An 18,863-nucleotide genomic window follows, 5' to 3' on the forward strand; every position below is an offset into this window, starting at 1 on the left:
TTATTTCTTGACTTTTGCTTCTGCACTACTGATCTATGGATCTATCTTATGTCAATTTACAGTGAGTTTTGAAATCAAGATGAGTGAATCCTCTGATTTTGTTGTTTCTCCACACTAGGCTATTCTATAGGTCATTTGCATTTCCATATAAATTTTAGGGCCAGTTTGTCACTTTTTACCCCCAAAGAGCCTACTGGGATTTTGATAGAGATTATGCTGAATCTGTATATGATTATGAAAAGAATTACCAATATTGAGTCTCCTAATTAATAAACATGGTATATATTGCATTAATTTAGTTTTATTTCTCTCAGCACTATGAAAACTATAGTTTTCAGTGTATAGTTCAGTATATAGTTCTCTATACACTATGAAAACTATAGTTTTCAGTGTATAGTTCAATGTATAGTTCTCATGTTAAATGTATTCTTAAGACTTTTATTCTTTTTGATGTTACTGTACATGAAATTGATCTTCTTAAAATTTCATTTTCCGGTTGTCCATTACTAGTATACAGAAACATAACTGATTTTTGTATATTGATTTTATATCTTGCGATCTTGCTAAGCTCGTTCATGTTCTAGTAGCTTTTTTTTTTTGTAGATTCTGTGGATTTTCTACCTATAAAAATCAAATTGTCTATAAATAAAAAGTTGTGTTTCTTCCTTTCCAATTCTCATGCCTTTAATTTCTTCTTTTAGCCTTACGGTCTTTGACTTTTATATTTGAATTGTCAGCGTAATTCTGTTTAGTACATTGTATACTGACACCCCTGTTCCTCTCTCATGAACCCTGAAATCAGGTGTTTGTATATCTTCCCCCTAACAAATGACCATTTTTAGCCAGCACGTAATTCCACTGGCTGTCAGCCAAAAATTCAGTTTCAATAGCACTGCCATCTTTACTTACAAAACAGTGTTTGCAGAATTATTTCAAAAATTCAAATTGCATTTTGTACTCATCATGTAGGGAAAAAAGATTAGAAAATGAGAAAAAAAGTACTGTTATCTCAGTAATAAGCATAAGTCTCATAAAGCTAACAATTGAGACAAACATGAGAATCATTAGGCATGCTGAAAGTCGCAATTCTTTAGCCTCAATTAGGTGCTCATTGGACTTAATAAGCTGGTCAACCATGAGGAAGAGAAAAAAATTAAAGAATCTAATATGGCATAGTGAAAATATTACATTAAAGACTGTGTATAAACTAAGAAATGAGACAGACAGCAATACAATAATAGTGGAGGACTTCAATACTCCACTAACAGCACTAGACAGGTCATCAAGACAGAAAGTCAACAAAAGAACAATGGATTTAAACTATACCTTGGAAAAAATGGGCTTAACAGATACATACAGAACATTCCATCCAAAAACCACAGAATACACATTCTATTCAACAGTGCAGGGAACCTTCTCCAAGGTAGACTATGATGAGCCATAGAACGAGCCTCAATAAATTAAGAAAATTGAAATTGTATCAAGCAGTCTCTCAGACCAGAGTGGAATAAAACCAGAAATCAACTCCAAAAAGGAACCTTCAAAACTATGCAAATACATAGAAATTAAATAACCTGCTCCTGAATGAGCATTGGGTCAAAAATGAAATCAAGATGAAAATTAAATAATTCTTTGAACCAAACAACAATAATGACATCACCTATCAAAACCTCTGGGATACGGCAAAGGCAGTGTTAAGAAGAAAGTTCATAGCCCTAAACACCTACATCAAAAAGACTGAAAGAGCACAAACTGACATTCTAAGGTCACACCTCAGGAACTAGAGAAACAAGAACAAACCAAACCCAAACCCAGCAGAAGAAAGGAAATAACCAAGATCAGAGCAGAACTAAATGAAATTGAAACAAGCAAACAAAAAGTAATACAAAATACAAATGAAACAAGAGCGGTTCTTTGAAAAGATAAAATTGATAGACTATTAGCAAGATTAACCACGAAAAGGAGAGAAAATCCAAATAACCTCATTAAGAAATGAAATGGCAGATATTACAACTGACACCACAGAAATACAAAAGATCATTCAAGGCTACTATGAACATCTTTACGCACATAAACTAGAAAACCTAGCAGAGATGGATAAATTCCTGGAAAAATACAACCCTCCTAGCCTAAATCAGGAAGAATTAGATACCCTGAACAGACCAATAACAAGTAGTGAGATTGAAATGGTAATTTAAAAATTACCAACAAAAAAGTCCAGGACCAGATGTATTCACAGTAGAATTCTACCAGAACTGGTACTCAAAGGATTGGTAGCATTCCTTTTGACACTATCCCACAAGATAGAGAAAGAGGGAACCCTCCCTAATTCATTCTGGGAAGCCAGCATCACCCTAATACCAAAACCAGCAAAGGACATAACCAAAAAAGAAAACTACAGACCGATACCCCTCATGAACACAGACACTAAAATCCTTAACAAAATACTAGCTAACCAAATTCAATGACAGATCAAAAAGATAATTCACCATGATCAAGTGGGTTTCATACCAGGGATGCAGGGATGGTTTAACATACACGAGTCAATAAACGTGATATACCACATAAACAGAATTTAAAACAGAAATCACATGATCATCTCAATAGATGCAGAAAAAGCATTGCGCAATATCCAGGATTGCTTTATGATTAAAACTCCCAGCAAAACTGGCATACAAAGGACATAGCTTAATATAATAAAAGCCACCTATGACAAACCCACAGCCAACGTAATACTGAATGGGGAAAAGTTGAAAGCTGTTTCTCTGAGAACTGGAACAAGACAAGGATGCCCACTCTCACCACTCCTCTTCAACATAGTACTGGAAGTCCTTGCCAAAACAATCAGACAAGAGAAAGAAATAAAGGTTATCCAAAATTGGTAAAGGTTATCCATCATTGGTTGCTGATGATATGATTATTTACTTCAAAAATCCTAAGGACTCCTCCAGAAATCTCCTAGAACTGATAAAGGAATTCAGCAACGTTTCCAGATACAAGATTAATGTACACAAATCAGTAGCTCTTCTATACATCAACAGCGATCAGTGGAGAATCAAATCAAGAACTCGACCCCTTTTAAAATAGCCGCAAAAAAATAAAGTACTTAACTAGTACTTAATAAGTACCTAACAAAGGAGGCAAAAGACCTCTACAAGGAAAACTACAAAACACTGCTGAGAGAAATCATAGACGACACAAACAAACGGAAACACATCCCATGCTCATGGATGGGTAGAGTGAAAATGACCATAGTGCCAAAAGCAATCTACAAATTTAATGCAATCTGCATCAAAATACCACCATCATTCTTCACAGAATTAGAAAAAACAATTCTAAAGTTCAAATGGAACCAAAAAAGAGCCCAGATAGCTAAAGCAAGACTAAGCAAAAATAATAACTCTGGAGACATCACTAATATGGTTCAACTCTGTGTCCCCACCCAAATCTCATCTTGAATTGTACTCCCATAATTCCCATGTGTTGTGGGAGGGGCCTGGTGGGAGATAATTGAATCATGGGGGCAGTTTCCCCCCTACTGTTCTCGTGGTAGTGAATAAGTCTCATGAGATCTAATGGTTTACCAGGGGTTTCCCCTTTTGTGTCTTCCTCCTTCTCTTTCTGCCTGTTGTCATCCATGTAAAACGGGACTTTCTCCTCCTTGCCTTCCGCCATGATTGTGAGGCTTCCCCAGCCACCTGGAACTATAAGTCCAATTAAACCTCTTTCTTTTGTAAATTGCCCAGTCTCAGGTACGTCTTTATCAGTAGTGTGAAAACAGACTACTACAATCACACTGTCTGATTTCAAACTGTACTCTGCTGTTTCTCAACAAAACAGCATAGTACTGGTATAAAAATAGGCATATATACCAATGGAACGGAATAGAGAACCCAGAAATATACCCAAATACTTACAGCCAATTGATCTTTGGCAAAGCAAACAAAACATGAAGTGGGGAAAGGACACCGTTTTCAACAAACGGTGCTGGGATAACTGGCTAGCCACATGTAGGAGAATGAAACTGGATCCTCATCTCTCACTTTATACAAAAATCAACTCAAGATGGATTAAGGGCTTAAATCTAAGACCTGAAACCATAAAAATTCTAGAAGATAACACTGGAAAAACCCTTCTAGACACTGGCTTAGGCAAGGACCTCATGACCAAGAACCCAAAAGCAAATGCAATAAATACAAAGATAAACAGTTGGGACTTAATTAAACTAAAGAGCTTTTGCACGGCAGAAAGAATAGTTAGCAGAGTAAACAGACAACCCACAGAGTGGGAGAAAATCTTCACAATCTATATAACTGACAAAGGACTAATATCAGAATCTACAAAGAAATCAAACAAATCAGTAAGAAAAAAACAATCTCATGAAAAAGTGGGCTAAGGACATGAATAGACAGTTCTCAAAAGAAGAGATACAAATGGCCAACAGACATATGAAAAAATGCTCAGTATCACTAATGATCAGGGAAATGCAAATTTAAAACCACAATGCAATACCACCTTACTACTGCAAAAATGGCCATAATAAAAAAATTTTAAAAACCCAGTAGATATTCACATGGATGCAATGAAGAGGGAACACTTCTACACTGCTGGTGGGATATAAACTAGTACAGCCATTATGGAAAACAGTGTGGTGATTCCTTAAAGAACTAAAAGTAGAACGACCATTTGGTCCAGCAATTCCACTACTGGGTATCTACCCAGAGGAGAAGTCATTATTTGAAAAAGATACTTACACATGCATGTTTATAGCAGCACAATTCACAATTGCAAAATCATGGAACCAACCCAAATGCCCATCAGTCAACGAGTGGATAAAGAAACTGTAGAAACTGTGATTATCTATCTATTATCTATCTATCTATCTATCTATCTATCTATCTATCTATCTATCATCTATCTACCTATCTATCTATCTATCATCTATCTATATCTGATGGAATACTACTCAGCCATAAAAAGGAATGTATTGATGGCATGTGCAGCGACCTGGATGAAATTGGAGACTAGTATTCTAAGTGAAGTAACTCAGGGATGGAAAACCAAACATTGTATGTTCTCACTGATATGTGGGAGCTAAGCTATCAGGACGAAAAAGCCTAAGAATAATACAATGGACTTTGGGGACTTGGAAGGAAGGGTGGGAGGGGGGCAAGGGATAAAAGACTACAAATAGGGTGCAGTGTATACGGCTGGGGTGATGGGTGCACCAAAATCTCACAAATCACCACTAAAGAAATTACTCATGTAACCAAATACCACTTGTATCCCAATACTCAATAGAAAAATAATTTTAAAAAAAGACTGTCTAAGATGCAAAGTATAATTAGTGATTTTGTAATATGTTTTAGGTCTTTGGGAACACAGCTGCCATTATGATAGGTACATCTATTATTATATTTGAACACAATTCAATTAACAAATATTCTAAGGAATGTATTGGGTCTCAAAGTGGGGGAAATACAGGACTTCATTTAATCTTACAAAACTTCTGAGAAAGGTGTAACAATTCCCATTTACAAATTGGAAAAAAGACCCAGAAATTTCAGTAACTTGTTGAAGTATGCACAGTGAATGGTGGAGACAAGATTAAAACCCACATCTTTTTGGTTCAAAAGCTCTTAACTGGGCCCTACTTTCCTGAGCAACTCATTTCCATGATCCATACCTCAAAGCCTCAGCCTTCCGCCCACTGCTGAGGAACCCTCTGGTTCTATGGTTTCTAACATTTTCTGGATTTCCCCAGTGATTTACAAGCTACTGTGCAACAACTAGAGAAGAATCTTCTTCCTGATTTGTTCCGTCTGAAAATATCAGCCTGGAGGCTTAAACACTGTAATAAAAAGGTCTGAGGTAGTTACGTAAATAAGATACATGTGAATAATTATAGAAAGCTTGGTTTGAAAAAGATGAGTAATTTACCCTTAAGTTTGGGGAAGAAATGCCCAGGAAGTTTGAATAAGAAAGGATATGAAAAATTTTAAGTGAGGTAATTCAGCCTTTTCTTCTTTGCTTCATCTTTTCGGGCAGACATATTGGAAAATAAATGCATTCCAAAGCAGAGAAGTTACCATTAAACTGGTCCATTGTGGACAGGTGACAAAGCTCAGCCTTTTCTCTCAACACCCCACAGAGCAATTCTAACCCGTGGGTGCAGATGATTCAGACTAAACTCTTCATAATGTGGGTTTGTAAGGCCAGAAAAGAAGGGCCATATTTCCACTCATGAGGATACAGAGCAAGGAAAAAGCAAACAATATCAAAAGTGCTTCTCCTTGTGCCTTCAGTAAATACGCAGTAGATATTTTGGACTCGTTAGCTAATTAAAAAGCATTTTGATAGGCTCTTGTCATTAAACAAATACTAATTATAGCTCCTCCTGTACTCTGGGCAATACACAAAACCAGAAATGATCATCTCAGTTCATGAGATGCCAGATGAGCCCTGTGCAGAGTGAGGAAGTCGTCCGTGTGATTTCTACCCTCTGATCAGCAAACCTCTGGAAGAGAATTTTTTTTCACAAATCCTCTATTTTATGTCCTGTACTAATGTATTCATTCTCGAGTCTCCTTCCCCCCAAAACATATATTTTACAATCCTTATAATGTTCAGGCATACTGGGTAATGCCTTGACAAATCTTTGCAGTTAGCAAAATATTGGAAACCACCTATACGATTGAGAAACACAGAGGTAATTCTATCAGAATAGGGGTTGGCAACTGTTGGCCCACAGCCTGTTGCCTGTTTTTGTAAATAAACTTTTACTGGAACATAGCCGTGTTGGCTCATTTATGTATTGTCTATGGCTGCTTTCTTTCTTTTTTTTGAGACGGGGTCTCACTCTGTCGCCCATGCTCCAGTGCAGTGGTGCTATCTCACCTCACTGCAACCTCCACCTCCCAGGCTCAAGTGATCCTCCCTCCTCAGCCTCCCAAGTAGTTGGGACCACAGGTGCACACCGCCATGCTTGGCTAATCTTTTGTATTTTTTGTAGAGATGGGGTTTCGCCATGTTGCCCAGGCTGTTCTTGAACTCCAGCATGGCTGCTTTCTTAACTGCCACAAAGACTACATTTTAGGCCTGCAAAGGCTAAAATATTTACTCTCTGGTCCTTTATAGAAACTGCCAAACCTTGTGATTTAAAATGTATTAACATTTCAAATAATATAGCAAAATACTTCTTTTAGAATAAGCTTTAAAAAATGCAAGGTATCATGTTTTATGTATAGTATAATCACAATTATGTAAAACAAATGAAAGTGGGTCTAGAGAACACACCAGAAATGTTCAGCATTTGAACTGGTGTGGTAGAATTATGGGTGATTTCCTTTCCACCCAACCTGTGTTTGGCAATTTTTAAAAATGACCTTACGTTTCTAATAGAAGAAACTAGACCTCACTTTAAAAGTTCTTTGAGTTCACATCTCCATCTGGTACACAGTGGGCATGACTAAATGCAGTGGTGTCTCCCCCTTGGCCCCTCCCCACAAGTGTGCTGAGGCGGGAGCAGGAAGTCCTGGTAAGTACCTTATGCTCATCCCGAAGGTGGCTGTCCAGTTCCTCCGTGTGCTTGGTCTCATAGTAGCAGAGCTGGCATTTGTAAGGTTTCAGTTCATTGTGCTTTTCTATATGTTGCTGGAGGCTCTCATCACTGGAGCAGGTGAAGGTACACTTATCACAGCGGAAAACTACTCCCTGCAAGTATTTGGACAGTTTGGACCGGCAAACTTCAATGGGGACAACGCGCTCTTCTGTGGAAACAAATTGAATGGAAAGATGGGAATTTTTACTGATGGCAAAGCAGAAGTTCTTTCTTTGGAATATAAGAAGAAACTCACCCAGTCTTGCTGCTCCTCATGGATCTGGTTCCTTGAACTGACACACATGCACACTGCCCCTCCCCTAACCCCCAAACAACATATTCCTCAGGAATGAGTGGGTGTTTTTAAGACCAAAAGCTCTTTGTGTACTTAATACCCAGAATGACCTATAAATAGACGTGGGGCGGGCTAGTAGGTGCTTGCTAATTCCTGAATGGAGGTGATTAAGGGGGAGGAATGGAAGTAGCTGCAATTTTTACCAACATTAATGATTACTGACAACAACCATTAGCATGCCTTCCTTCCTCAGCAAGTGTAACTGAGGCTGGACTTACAGATGTCTTTAATGGGGAAAGAAACTGACATTCACCAGGCACCTATGTGCTGGTACCTTTCTATCAGCAACTTTATGAAGCTGGAGTTACTCTCATTTTTACAAATAAGTACAAATGGGCAACTGAGTCTTTAAGTAACTCTCCAAAGGTAATAGACATGGCAGTTGGCAAAGCAGAGATGTGAAACCAGGTCTGCTTAACTGTAAATCTATTATTTCTCACTATTTCCAATTGCATTCTTATTTCCCCTTCTAAGGTATTCTCAAAGAGACTCTTCCCTCCTTTTGAAACTAAGGGGATTTCTCATCTAATATCAAGTCTGAAAGCAAACCTGTACACTTTCATTCACTAAAACTCCAACTATGAAGAGCTCACAAATGAAATGACTGCAGGCAACAATCGGGGGAGGTGGGGTTGTGCAGGAGACAGGGAGGATTTGTGCCTTTTTAGACAGTCTGTAATCTGATTGTCAGATGGAAAAAATAAGAGAGAGAGAGGATTTGGGTGCTTTTCCCGTTAACATACCAAATGCTGTAGGGCTGGAAATGCGTGTGCTTGTTTATTTTGCACTCTCTCACCCTTGTGTTTAACTGCTCAAATTAAATTTCACACCAGTCTGCCCAGAGTATCAGCGCACACGCCAGATATCCATAACTGGGATAAAATTAAAATCTGTGCTATTTATGCAAGAATCAAATATAGAATGTGTTTTCATGCTGTGTCTGGATTTCAGAAGACTCAGAAAGTTTACAAATGGACGCACACAACATATACTTATATTATTTAGAAACAGCAATGTATTATTAAGTCAAGAAAGCATGATTTATTCCCAGAGTCACTGAATAGCAACGTTTCCAGGGCATTGGTACGTTGTGCACCGATGCGACTCACTCTTTAGAGTCCTCCCTTTGTTGCTGGCCAGCGTGCAGGCCCTAGGGAATTTTCCCCACCCAATGTCATGCCTTAGTCTCAACCACAACACTCTGATTGTAGGGCAGTCACTGCCTTGGGAGTCATTGAATGCAGCGATTAATCGGCCAGCAAAATGCTGGGCAGAGGAAGCGTGGAAGGTGGTATCTGCAACATACTCCCTGGAGCTCTAATGCATGTTATTTTCCCTATACAAAGAATCAGTTGCTTATTTAGAAATATAAATATTTTTAAACCCAAGTATAGCAGACAGCTAAGAAACACATGATTATAATGTAATCCACACATTTTTTTAGAATAGCAACTGTTTAAGTCCTCTAACCATTCAGTTGTATGGTTTGGTGTAAACGGAGAAAAAAAATGCTTTGGCATAAACTAGTAAATCTTAAGGAGCTCATGCTAGGATATTCTATTCTTGTAACTCAAGGTTTCTAAAAAGTAGTGTTATTGAAATTTTGGGACAGGATAATTCCTCGCTGTGGGGGGCCAGCCTGTGCATTGTAGGATGTTTAGCAATAACTGTGGCCTCTATCCACTAGGTGTCAAAAGCACCCCCTTCTCTCCAGCTGTGACAACCAAAAATGCCTGGAGACTAACACACTCTGGGGAGGCAAAATTGACCTCTGTTGAGAATCACTGCTCTAAGCAAAGTGCCAGGCATTAACTGCAACTACGCTGGGTAAGGCACTCATGGACAGAACCCATGAACAAGCTAGTGTCCACAGCAAGAGATGGCGCATGCAGGCTGAACCAGGGGGAACTGCCCCCATGCTGGGGATATGCCTTTAGACCTTAGGAGTTCAAGGGCAGTGTTGACATGAACTTTACTGACATCTTCCTTGGGACTGCATCCCCCTTGCTCTCTCTACATTTTTGTTCCTCATTTATATGTTATCATCTCTACTGTTTCTGCTTTCATTCTTTGGCTTTGCCCTGTCCTGCCTGCCTTGGTTCTGTTGACCTCTGTGGCGATGAAGAACAGCCCAGTATCATTTTTCATATAATGATGTCCCACATGCCTCAAAGAGAGTCATTCAGTGACTCTCCAGTCTTCACTTCTCCACAATTAATAATCAGTTCTTTCAAACTTTTTTATGAGTCTCCTTTTCAATTCCTCTACCACTTAGGTTGGTTTTCTTTGCAGTTTCCAATTTCACTATGTGTATCCAAGTGAATTTTACACAAAGTCATGAACAGTCAGAATAATACCCTGAAGTTCAAGTAATTATTCATGTGAACACCACTGCAGTCTATTAAGTGCGCGCTATGGTTCAAGCACCGTTAGGTGTTCTGCCCTTGACATAACTTTTTATTCTCTAACACCCTGCAAAGTCAGTTCTATTTTCTTCGTTTTGTTGATGTGGAAACTGAGAACTGATCAATTAAGCTACTTCCTCAAAGTCACACCTCTGGTTCAGCAAAGTTGTGACCTGGGAACACAGGTCTTCTGATCTCTGCCAGGGCCCTCCTCTTGCACCCCTGATAAGAACTCTCCAGTCTGTATGTGTGTGTGCTTATAAGCCTTTCATTCATAATATTTAAAAAATGCAAAAGCTACAGATTTCTAAGGTAACCCTTTATATCTGAATGTCTTTCAAGCACCTTCTACATTTGAGGAAAGGGTCAAATCCCTGCCGAACTTAATCTGAAATCTAGAACTTCCCATTTCCAAACTAAGACATTGCCAGTCTACCAAATCTCTTAATTATGTGAGTTTTTACTGAGATATTAATTTTAGAAAAAAGTTAGCTTTTTCCCCTTTCTAAAAGCATGGTTAACATGACCAAGATAAAAATAAAAAAAGACAGACTTTAAAAGGTGGGCAAATGACTGACAGTGTTTTCTGAATGAGGTCATTCATTCTTGAGGCAAATGAAAGACATAAAAGTTAAAAACTGGAATGGTTCCAGGTATAGACTGGGCTCTGCCTTGGTTACAGAAGCTCAGTGCTCAGGGCTTTTTCTATGGGGGCAGTGACAACTGTGGGTCTTTTTGACTTCACACCTCTCAAAATTACCTTGGGTGAAAACTCAAGGCCTGAATCACACTCATTGTGACTCAGCTTCTAGCACTGGCTGCAAAAATATTATGACTTCACCAGTTCAACTACAAGATGGATTGTGTCTCTCATCTCCTCCTACTCAAAAGATGCTTGGTGCTGCAGCAGGACATAAAACCGAAGAGGCTGGGCCCGAGAGTAACGTCACATTGAAGCACATGTGTACTAAGGTGCAACAAGAGCTGAGAATAGCATGCTTTCAAGCTTCCATGGAGGTCAGTGGAAAATTCTGCACAGCTGCAATACAGAGGGTTCACTTCTGCTCAAACTGGCGAGAAACCACACCACTGCAGAGCCCAGATTCATCTAGCAAAAATCCTTCCTGAAAGGCACACCACGACATAGGTGGGTTTCCTTCCCAGAACATGCCAAGTCTACATGAAGCAATGAGACTGGAAGTTCTTCACTCCACCAAAACTTTGCGTGCAAATTGCCACTCTAGAGGACTGAGTCCTTCTTTGCCCCAAAGCAAAGAAGTGACAAAGTCTGAGTATTAGAGAAAGCTATGAAGAAAATAACATTATTTTTATATCAATCATCCCAAAACATAGCCATAAATAGACAAACATAAACACAAGCAAAACAGTTCCTGGTAGGAAGTATGAGGTTTTGATGTTAGCCAGGCTGCCATCCTCAAGCTAGAAGGAACTGGAAATGGTACCTCTAATTCTATCAGGCAAAGGTATTTGGAGAAGTTGAAAGGAAACATGTAATTTCACTGAATAAAGTTAAAGATTGGCAATCTCACTGTAGACTTTATTCTCAAGAAAAATGACACTGATCAGATAAATTAGGGGAGATTAGTTCCGTTCCCAAGGCTCCCACTTGCAAGGTTCAGTTAAATTCAGCATTTGTCTATGTATTGGGAAACAGAAACTAAGTTAATATGCCAATTAAAGACGCATAGCAGTGATTACATGGTTCCAAAATTACAATGTAAATATTTGACAAAACTGTGTTTCATCCCTAAAATCTGTGGCCAGTTTTTAAGGCTCACTATGGATGTGCAAGATACATATATATGGGCAAAGCTAAGCATGAAACATTGTGCTTCCAATGGTGATCAGCTCAATAGGAATACCCTCATAAAACTATTTATTCACCTGTTTTTTAGTCTCTCTTCTCATTCAAGTTCAAATTCCTTCAGTGCAGAAACCTTGCCTGACTCTTCATGGCTGTATCCCTACAGCTTAAAACAATGCTAGCGCTGTCTCCTCCAGCCGCCCAAGATGCCAAAAGAAAAAAAGGCCAAGGGGAAGAAGATGGCCTTGGCTCCTGCTGTCATGAAAAAGTAGGAGGCCAAGAGGGTGGTGAATCCCCTGTTCGAGAAAAGGCTTAAGAATGTTGGCATAAGACAGGACCTCCAGCCCCAAAGGGACCTTAGTCCCTTTGTCAAATATTCCCACTACTTCTGGCTATAGTAGTAAAGGGCTACCCTATAAGCAGCTCAAAATGACTCCCGTGATTAACCAGTTCACCCATGACTTGGACCCCTAACAGCTACTCAACTGCTTAAGCTGGCTAGAGACAAAGCAAGAGAAGAAGATTGTTGGCCTGCATTGAGAAGAAAGCTGCCAGCAAAGGGAATGTCCCCACGAAGAGGCCACCTGTCCTTCCAGCAGGAGTTAATACTCTTACCACCTCGGTAGAGAACAAGAAAGCTCAGCTGACGGTGACTGCACATGATGAGGATCCCATGGAGCTGGCTGTCTTCCTGCTTGCCCAGAGTCCTAAGAAGGGAGTCCCCTATTGTATTGTCAAGGGGATGGCCAAAATGGGGTGTCTAGTCCAAAGGGAGATCTGCACTACTGTTGCCTTCACACACGTTAACTTGGAAGACAAAGGTGCTTTGGCTAAGCTGGTAGAAGCCATCAGGACCGATTACAATGACAGATATGATGAGATCCCATATCACTGAGGAGGCAAGATCCTTAGTCCAAAATCTGTGGCTTGTGTTGCCAAGCTGTAAAAGGCAGAAGCTAAAAAACTTGCCACTAAACTGGGTTAAATGTACACTGTTCGGTTTTCTGTACATAAAAATAATAAAAAATCTCCTTCAAAAAGCCAAAAGCAAAATAATGCTGGCATATAGTGGGTGTTCAATAAATATTTGTTGCATGAATGAAAACCTACCGAAAGTCCTACCACTGACTTCATCCTTGAAACAGAAGTTCAGGGCTTATTTTTTCCCTAGTTAAACTCATCAAATCATGGTCAATCTCATCAAATGTTGATCTGACCTAAGTTCACGGTTCCTGAATGAGATGGGTCTACCAATCCTTTGCTTCAACCTTTGCTAAATTAGTATTCAATAAGTGTCTCATCAGTAGCCTGATCAGAATTTGTCCTGGCTTCCCATCTGTCTACTGACTGAAGTTCCAACTTCTATATTAGTATCCAGGCGCTTCATACTTTGGCCAGAACATACTTCTCTGGTATGCTTCCTATTCTCTTCAGGACCCCGGAAATGTCTAATAATATTCTGCAAACATGTCTTGCTTCCACTGACCTCAGTGGTTTATTAAATTGTCTCTTCCCTCGTGTAGTGGGTTGAAGAGTGTCCCCCATAAACTTAAGTCTACCTGGAACCCCAGACTTTATTGGGACATAGGTTCTTTGCAGACGGCAATCAGTTAAGGCCACACTAGATTAGGGTGGGCCCTAAACCCAATGACTAATGTTCTTATAAGAAGAAAAGAGGGCACAAAGTGATACACATAGAGAAGAAGGCCATATGAAGATGAAGACAAAGATGAGACTGATGCAGCTATAAGCCAAGTAGTGTCAAGGAACCCTGGGAGCCATCAGAAGCTAGGAAGAGGCAAATAAGGATCCTTCTCTTGTGCCTTCAGAGGAAACACAGCTCTGCCAACACCTTGATTTCAGAGTTCTAGCTTCCAGAACTGTGAGAGAATATATTTCTATTGTTTTAATCTACACAGTTGGTGGTCACTTGTTACAATAGTCCTTGCAAACTAATATGCCCTGCCTTAAGTCTTCTCTGCCTGTTGAAATGTTGTCATGGCTCAGTTTGAAAGCCACCCCTCTCTACTACAAACAGAAATAAACCTAGATACCCATCACTCACTGTCTTGTCTACACTACGCACATGCTCATCTCTGAGGAGAGTGGGTACTGGGTCTTATGTTCCCCATTTTGCCCAAAGAACCAAGCATAATGTGGCACGTAACAAGCAAATAATGAATGTTTGCTGAACACATGAGTAAACATCATACTCTCTTTTGCTGTGGCCAACATAAATCCCTGATTAGTTCATATTCAGATTTCCCATGAGTGAAGTAGATTCTCTCCCTTCTTAAATATATCAATTCATACCGACAAAAAGCAATGGAAACTCTATTTCTGCCAGCAGTAGCTCTGTCTCTGGGCCAGTTCAGAAGTTGGTTTTCTTGCTTTTCATCCCACATACTTTAATTAACTAAGACCTCAGAAAGATCTTGTACTGTGGACCTGAGAGACCAAGGATGTCATGAGTAGAGCAGGAAGAGGACAGATGCAGAAGGAGCCACATCTTATTACTTTGAGATCAGCCCCAACTCAAAATTGCAAGGCAGACATGCAGCTCTGTCTCTCGACTTGTCAAGGTCAGCTTCCTACTGAGCTGCCATTTTGAGTAGAGATGGACACCAAAGCCAGGCCAGGACACAGATGGTATACACGGCTGTCCTGAGGCACTCCGCTGCCTGTGGATCCGTGGACTTCCCCTCTGACCTCCTCTGATAATTCTGTCTTTGAACCCAGCTGCCACAGCTACTACAACACTCGACAGGGTGACATTACCTCTCTCAGGGTGAGAGAGTGATGCCTGGTGGGTAAAGGCAAGAGCTGTGGGTCAGACAAGCCTGGGTTTAAATCCCAGCTGGACTACTTACTAGATATTTCATGTTCGTCAAGTAGTTAGCCTTTCTGAATCCATTTATTTCCTCATCATGGGGGATAACAGTCATCCACCACATAGGGTTTTGCGAGAATTTTATAAAATGACATACTGTAAAGCACTTAGTACAGTACCAGCTAGGCAAGCAACCGGCAACAGTAACCATTGTTATTATTGTTAATATTGTTATTATTACTATTAATCCTCAAATGCTCACGTTCATTTCAGATGGATGTTTTCTGACCTTGATAAGGACTCTGAAAATGATCTTTACAAGTAAACAGAAGAGACCACAAATAACCAGTGACAGGTAATGTGATGAGACATGGGATCAAAAGACTGTGACTGACTGCTTACCAGTTGGGTGACTTTGAGTGAGTGATTCCAGCTCTCATGGGCCCTGAAAAACTTACTATTGTATTTATGGTGGGCACAATATGCACTACGTCATACACTGTCCCCTTCAGGAAAACCTGCTAGACAAATTCCTCTAGGTTTCAGTGTCTAGGATTCCTGAAAATTTCCTGAACAACATTTCAAAAAAGTCTAACAAGCACTTGAAATCTGGTTGCTTCGTGGTTTTCTTTTCTACCATGGTAGGCAAGGAATCTCAGGGCCAAATCTGCAGCCTGCTGTGAACAAGTGCATGGCACCTCATGGTATCCACTGGGTATCCAAACTCTCAGCTAGCTTTGTCATACTTAGAGGTGAAATTTCCACTAGTTTCTTCTTATTTTGCATTTACCCCAATTTCCTCATTTGTTTTTAAGCCTATAGTTCTGCACACACGTCTTTAAGATATCTTAAAACCTTTGTGAAATGAAGCATATGGCAAATAAGTACATTAAATTATTAAAAAAAGTAGTTTGTCTCAATCTCAAGTTTCACAGGCATACAACGGGAATACAGTAATAGTATCCTTCACAATGTTGCTGGAAGATGAAGTGACCGTGTGTGTAAGCGGCACTTTGTTGAGGGTAGAATGCTATGGGAGTATTTGTGGTCGTAGTGTTTAATCTCTCTTTGCTTCCCCCTTTCTTGTGTTCTCAGCTCAGGGAGGGAAAGTCATTGAGCTTGTTAGGCATCAAAGCTCTGTTCCTGCCAGGCAGCAATATGGGAAAAGAAAGGAACCAACCACAGAAAGTGAAGACTCGCCGGGTCTGCTCGGCAGCAGCCCTGCTGATGGCCCCTTACCAAGCTGTGATAGGGCACAGAGCCACCGCAACACATGGGCTGGGGGACCGGAAGCCAGGTGACTGAGGCAGAACACCGGGCGGGACCACTCGGGCCAAGAATTCCTGCCTAAATGTTCCTATGATGCTTCTCCCAGCTTGCAGGTGGACATCCTAGCCAGCAACGATCTCATGTCTCATTAGAGTGCAAGGGGGAGGAGGGAAATCTGTGCGTGTTAAATGTCCAGTCTTCCAATGAGTTTGCATGGACATGGGTATGTCACAAATGTATTGGCCAAAGGCAATGGCTCAGGGGCAATGTGAGGTGTGTTGCCAATGGCCCCCAAATACACAGCATTTCAGAGTGAGTGACATCTCAGCAAGACAACAGATGACACTCATTGCTTTTGAGGCATATGTGACAAATATTGAAAGGCTTTCTAAGGTCAGAGGCAAAGGAATGAAGATAGGAGGGAAAAGGATGGAAAGAAGGGATGGAGAGAAAGAATGAAGTAGATGGAAAGATGAGTAGAAACACCAATCAAGACTGGCAATGAGCACTCCTGTAATCTTTTTCTATCCACCTGTAGCTTGAATCCTTTCAGGACGAAACAGGTTCTACATAACATATTTTTCCTTCCAATGCAGAGGAAGCCTGTTGTTTAACAATGTTTTAATTGGCCAAGGGTAAATGCAACTCAAAGAAAGACCAAAGTGGACTTAAAAGAAGTATCACTGTTTATCAGCAGGAACCAACGTTTATGGAACAGTCATTATGCATCCATTATGAAAAACCACTGGACACTTTACCCATTATCTCATAGGTACAATCATCTCTTTTAATGGATGGAGAGGTTAAACACAGTAGGCTCTAAAACCAGAATTTAAATCCAAAGCCCATGGATTTTCTAATTATTATTAGAATATATAATAGAGACTATTATTAGAATGTATAAAATACATTATTTTAAAGAATTCTCTCTCCCTCCAACCATTTCAAGGGAAGTTCCACGTTCTGCTTTGGAAATCATTTTGGTCTTCTTGAAAGAATCTCTCACAGCCATAGAGCTCTTCACATTTCACATTTGCTTTCACCCACCCATTTTGTTTCTTGTTCATTCCTTCTATACAGTCTACGCAAGGCTGTGGGTGGCAGAATTTTCAGAATGTACAAATCCCCCATGCTGGGAAGCCCTACAGAAGTGTTCACTGCAGAATCCGTCACCTTTGCCTCCCTCCAGGTGGAGGAAATACTCCCAGCAGGAAGGTGTTTTTGCCCTGTTGGCTGTCACTGTGGTTATCACTGTGGTTTCTTGCCTGAAGATAAGGTGAGGAACAAGGCACAGGTGCTACTGCCACTCTGAGAGAGCATCCCTAGAAGGACATCTCTGCTGCCTGCCCCCCGCTGCATCCAAGAAAACCAAGTTAGAAAGGTTACCTCGGTGCAGCACGATGTGGTCAATCATGTTGCGCTTGTATTTGGTGTGATAGAGGCAGAGAGGACAGCGAAGATCTTTGGGGCCCTCCTCGGGAACCGCTGAGTGCCCAGCTTCCACGTGCATAGTAAAAGCAGATCTAGGAGAGAGGTTGGGAAGAGAGGTGATGTGTGTAACCAGGCATCATTGCATTTTCACATTTCCTGCTGGCAAACGTGTTATATATGTCCAAGTGCAGCTCTCCTGCTTGTGGGGCTAAAAAAAAAAGTCTGTTAATCATGTTTGTTGACCACCCAGAAACTTAGTCACTCAACCGAATCTGAACACTTTCAAATGGTAGTAACTTCCTTCTGGAAACTGTGCCCTGGGCTGGGTTTAGCCTAGTTTGAAAAGAAACAAATTCCCCAAACACCTTATTCTTAAAAATTGTCTATTAAGAGTATGAAAACAAAATCCCAAAAAAGGAACTATTTTTCATCATGCTTGGGAGGACAGAGATTATTTTAAAGCTAGGTTGACTTAGAAACTGCCTGTATAATTCTTCACAGGTAAGGGGGGGAGGACAAGTTGTCCAGGAAGTCAATCATCATGATTGATGATTAGGTAAACTGAGTGTTGTTGTACCAGCTTAAAGGTGGAATGGTACTGCTACCTCTTCCTCCATCCTTTTCAAATCTTCAACATTTGCAAAACCTTAAATGTCTCATTAAGATCGATAAAGCCAAGACTTTAATGGGCAGGGACCCTTTCTTGTGAACCCGAGTGCTGCTTTCTGGAGAAAGTGTCTGCCTGTCTGTCGGCCCTTGCCCTCTGGGGTCCTCTAGCCTTCTCTCAGCACCAAATCACACATGTATTTATCTGAAAAGTAACTGGAGCAAATTAATAGAGATAGAACACATGTTCCATCAAATCCCAGCTATTACGATGCTGGTGGGAAAGAGACTTCTTCCAATTCTTCTTTTTTTTTGACATGAAGCCTAATTTCCATAGCCTCTTGGTGTGAAGCATGTATTGAAGTAGTCTAAGGCTCAGATCCTGATTACAACAGGAACAGAAAATAATAGCTTTTTATCTATGATATCTAATGCCATATTATTATAATAGCTTTCTATCTATGATATTATTACACTTATTAGTGTTTGCTTTGTGCCAGGCACTATTCTAAGTACTTCAAGATACACTGGTTCATTTATTG

General features: G+C 40.2%; 1 protein-coding gene and 1 pseudogene across 10 annotated transcripts in view; one reads left to right on the forward strand and one right to left on the reverse strand.

Moving 5' to 3' along the window:
* ZNF462 (zinc finger protein 462) overlaps positions 1-18,863 on the reverse strand; it is a 152,641-nt gene that overhangs the window by 22,042 nt on the left and 111,736 nt on the right. For all 10 annotated transcript variants that reach the window (XM_055271585.2, XM_055271588.2, XM_063636156.1 and 7 more), the window contains 2 exons: positions 17,671-17,807; positions 7,546-7,769 (listed from right to left, as the gene is read on the reverse strand). In XM_055271585.2, coding sequence (XP_055127560.1) covers positions 7,546-7,769; positions 17,671-17,807 — 361 coding nt within the window. The remainder of the gene's footprint in view (positions 1-7,545; positions 7,770-17,670; positions 17,808-18,863) is intronic.
* On the forward strand, positions 12,392-13,290 carry LOC134736232 (large ribosomal subunit protein eL8-like; annotated as a pseudogene).

The sequence above is a fragment of the Symphalangus syndactylus genome, chromosome 3, assembly GCF_028878055.3.
Source record: "Symphalangus syndactylus isolate Jambi chromosome 3, NHGRI_mSymSyn1-v2.1_pri, whole genome shotgun sequence".
NCBI lineage: Eukaryota > Metazoa > Chordata > Mammalia > Primates > Hylobatidae > Symphalangus > Symphalangus syndactylus.